Source organism: Dermochelys coriacea, chromosome 1 (assembly GCF_009764565.3).
Source record: "Dermochelys coriacea isolate rDerCor1 chromosome 1, rDerCor1.pri.v4, whole genome shotgun sequence".
NCBI classification, from domain to species: domain Eukaryota; kingdom Metazoa; phylum Chordata; order Testudines; family Dermochelyidae; genus Dermochelys; species Dermochelys coriacea.
In genome coordinates this window covers 215395515-215397087 of record NC_050068.2, presented here as the reverse complement: position 1 = coordinate 215397087, position 1573 = coordinate 215395515, and the positions used below count along the sequence as shown (strand labels likewise).

Sequence of the window (1573 nt, the reverse complement as noted above, 5' to 3'; positions counted from 1 at the left end):
AAAAAGATAATCAAAGTTTATGTGAACCCCCCCAGGCATTTAATAATTTCAGAAAGCTTGATTCTAATATAACTTATACTGTATAAATCTGATATTACTCTAAACAGGTCAATAGTTTTATAATGGGGTAACTAAACAAAAAAAAAGAACAAAACAAAAATAAAAACCAGGCCCACAGGCTTTATCCTGCATGTGTAATGGATTAAATTTTCATGAGTTTGTTCTTTTCTATGTTTTTACAAAACATGTAATACATATCAACTTCACTATGGGAAAAAATGTTTCTAATCTTCAGTCTACTGGGGACATGCCTGAACAAACAGAGAAATCACTTCCCAGAATCTACACCATTTAGACAATTTCTGATGTAAATTTCTTAATGAAATGATTGAGTTCTATCTTTTTAGGCGTTTACACCACATTATCAGTGCAGCTACCTGACCAACTGCATGATCCCTTATAACTGTAGGATAGTAAAAGAGGAAATGAATTCACAAAAGAAGACCTGGCATTTTAATTGCTTTTATTAGACCATACTGGTGCATTTGAAAAGAGCCTTGCAATAAAGTTAATGTCATTTTTCCCAAATCTGGGATGGCAATCTCTCCTTTGCTCTGTTCTCACTTAACAGGGACAGGAGCAGGCGCAATCCCTCTCTTGATAGCTCTCCTGCCATTCCTCTTCTTGGAAGGTAAAACCACAGGCTGATTTAAGGGCAGGACCCCGCCCTGAGAGATGGTGACACCTCCCAGTAGTTTCTTGAGCTCCGAGTCACTGTGAATGGCCAGCTGCAAGTGCCGTGGGGAAATCCGACGCTTCTTGATGCGGGCAGCAACTTCTCCAGCAATATCCACAATCTCTTGAGTCAGGTATTGAAGCACTGCGGCCATGTATACCGGGGCTCCAGCTCCAATACGGTCTGCAAACTGTCCTTTGCGAAGCAGTCTGTCTATGCGACTGACAGAGAACAGCAGCCCAGCCCGGGAAGAACGGGTGATTTTGGCCTTAGCCTCCTTTGCATTTGAGGTCTCACCAGAGTGCTCAGACTCAGACTCAGACTCAGTCTCAGACATTTTGCAGACTTCTGTTGTTTCAGTAACACTTGTGTAGCTTGTCTGAATTTTTCCTTCCTTGGTTTTGCTTGCCTGGTTTTCTTTCCTTTCTTGTTTGGTTTGTCTGGATCTTTTCTTCCTAGCCTTGCCTTGCTTGGCTTTGTAATCTTATTCACTTCTCTGTGTTCACTTGATCTTTCTGTCCTTGTTTCGCCTTCTTTGCTCACTTCCTGGTCTGGCTTGATGAAGTGTAGCTTGGCTAAGCCACCTCTTGAAAAGCAGCCAGACTTGTCTACTGTCCTTGTCTAAGCTGGGGACCTTTTATAACCTTGGCAGAGGGAGAAAATGTACTTTCTGATTGGTTGGGTGTGAACCAATGGGAAGATGCATTCTTTATTATCCAAGCCAGTGGAGACATGTCATCCTTTATGATGGCATTGTCATTGACTCTCCCTTTGTACTGTAATTTTAACCAATCACACCCACTCCTAGACAAGTTCAGTGTAAATATTTTTTAATTT

The 1573-nt window shown here is 41.4% G+C and overlaps 1 protein-coding gene across 1 annotated transcript; it reads right to left on the bottom strand.

Annotated features, from left to right (window-relative positions):
• Positions 1–559: 559 nt before the first annotated feature.
• On the bottom strand, positions 560–1337 carry LOC119849832 (late histone H2A.2.2-like). Its single transcript, XM_038387082.2, has one exon. The coding sequence runs from the start codon at positions 1071–1073 to the stop codon at positions 621–623; it is 453 nt and encodes a 150-aa protein (XP_038243010.1). The 5' UTR covers positions 1074–1337; the 3' UTR covers positions 560–620.
• Positions 1338–1573: the final 236 nt, after the last annotated feature.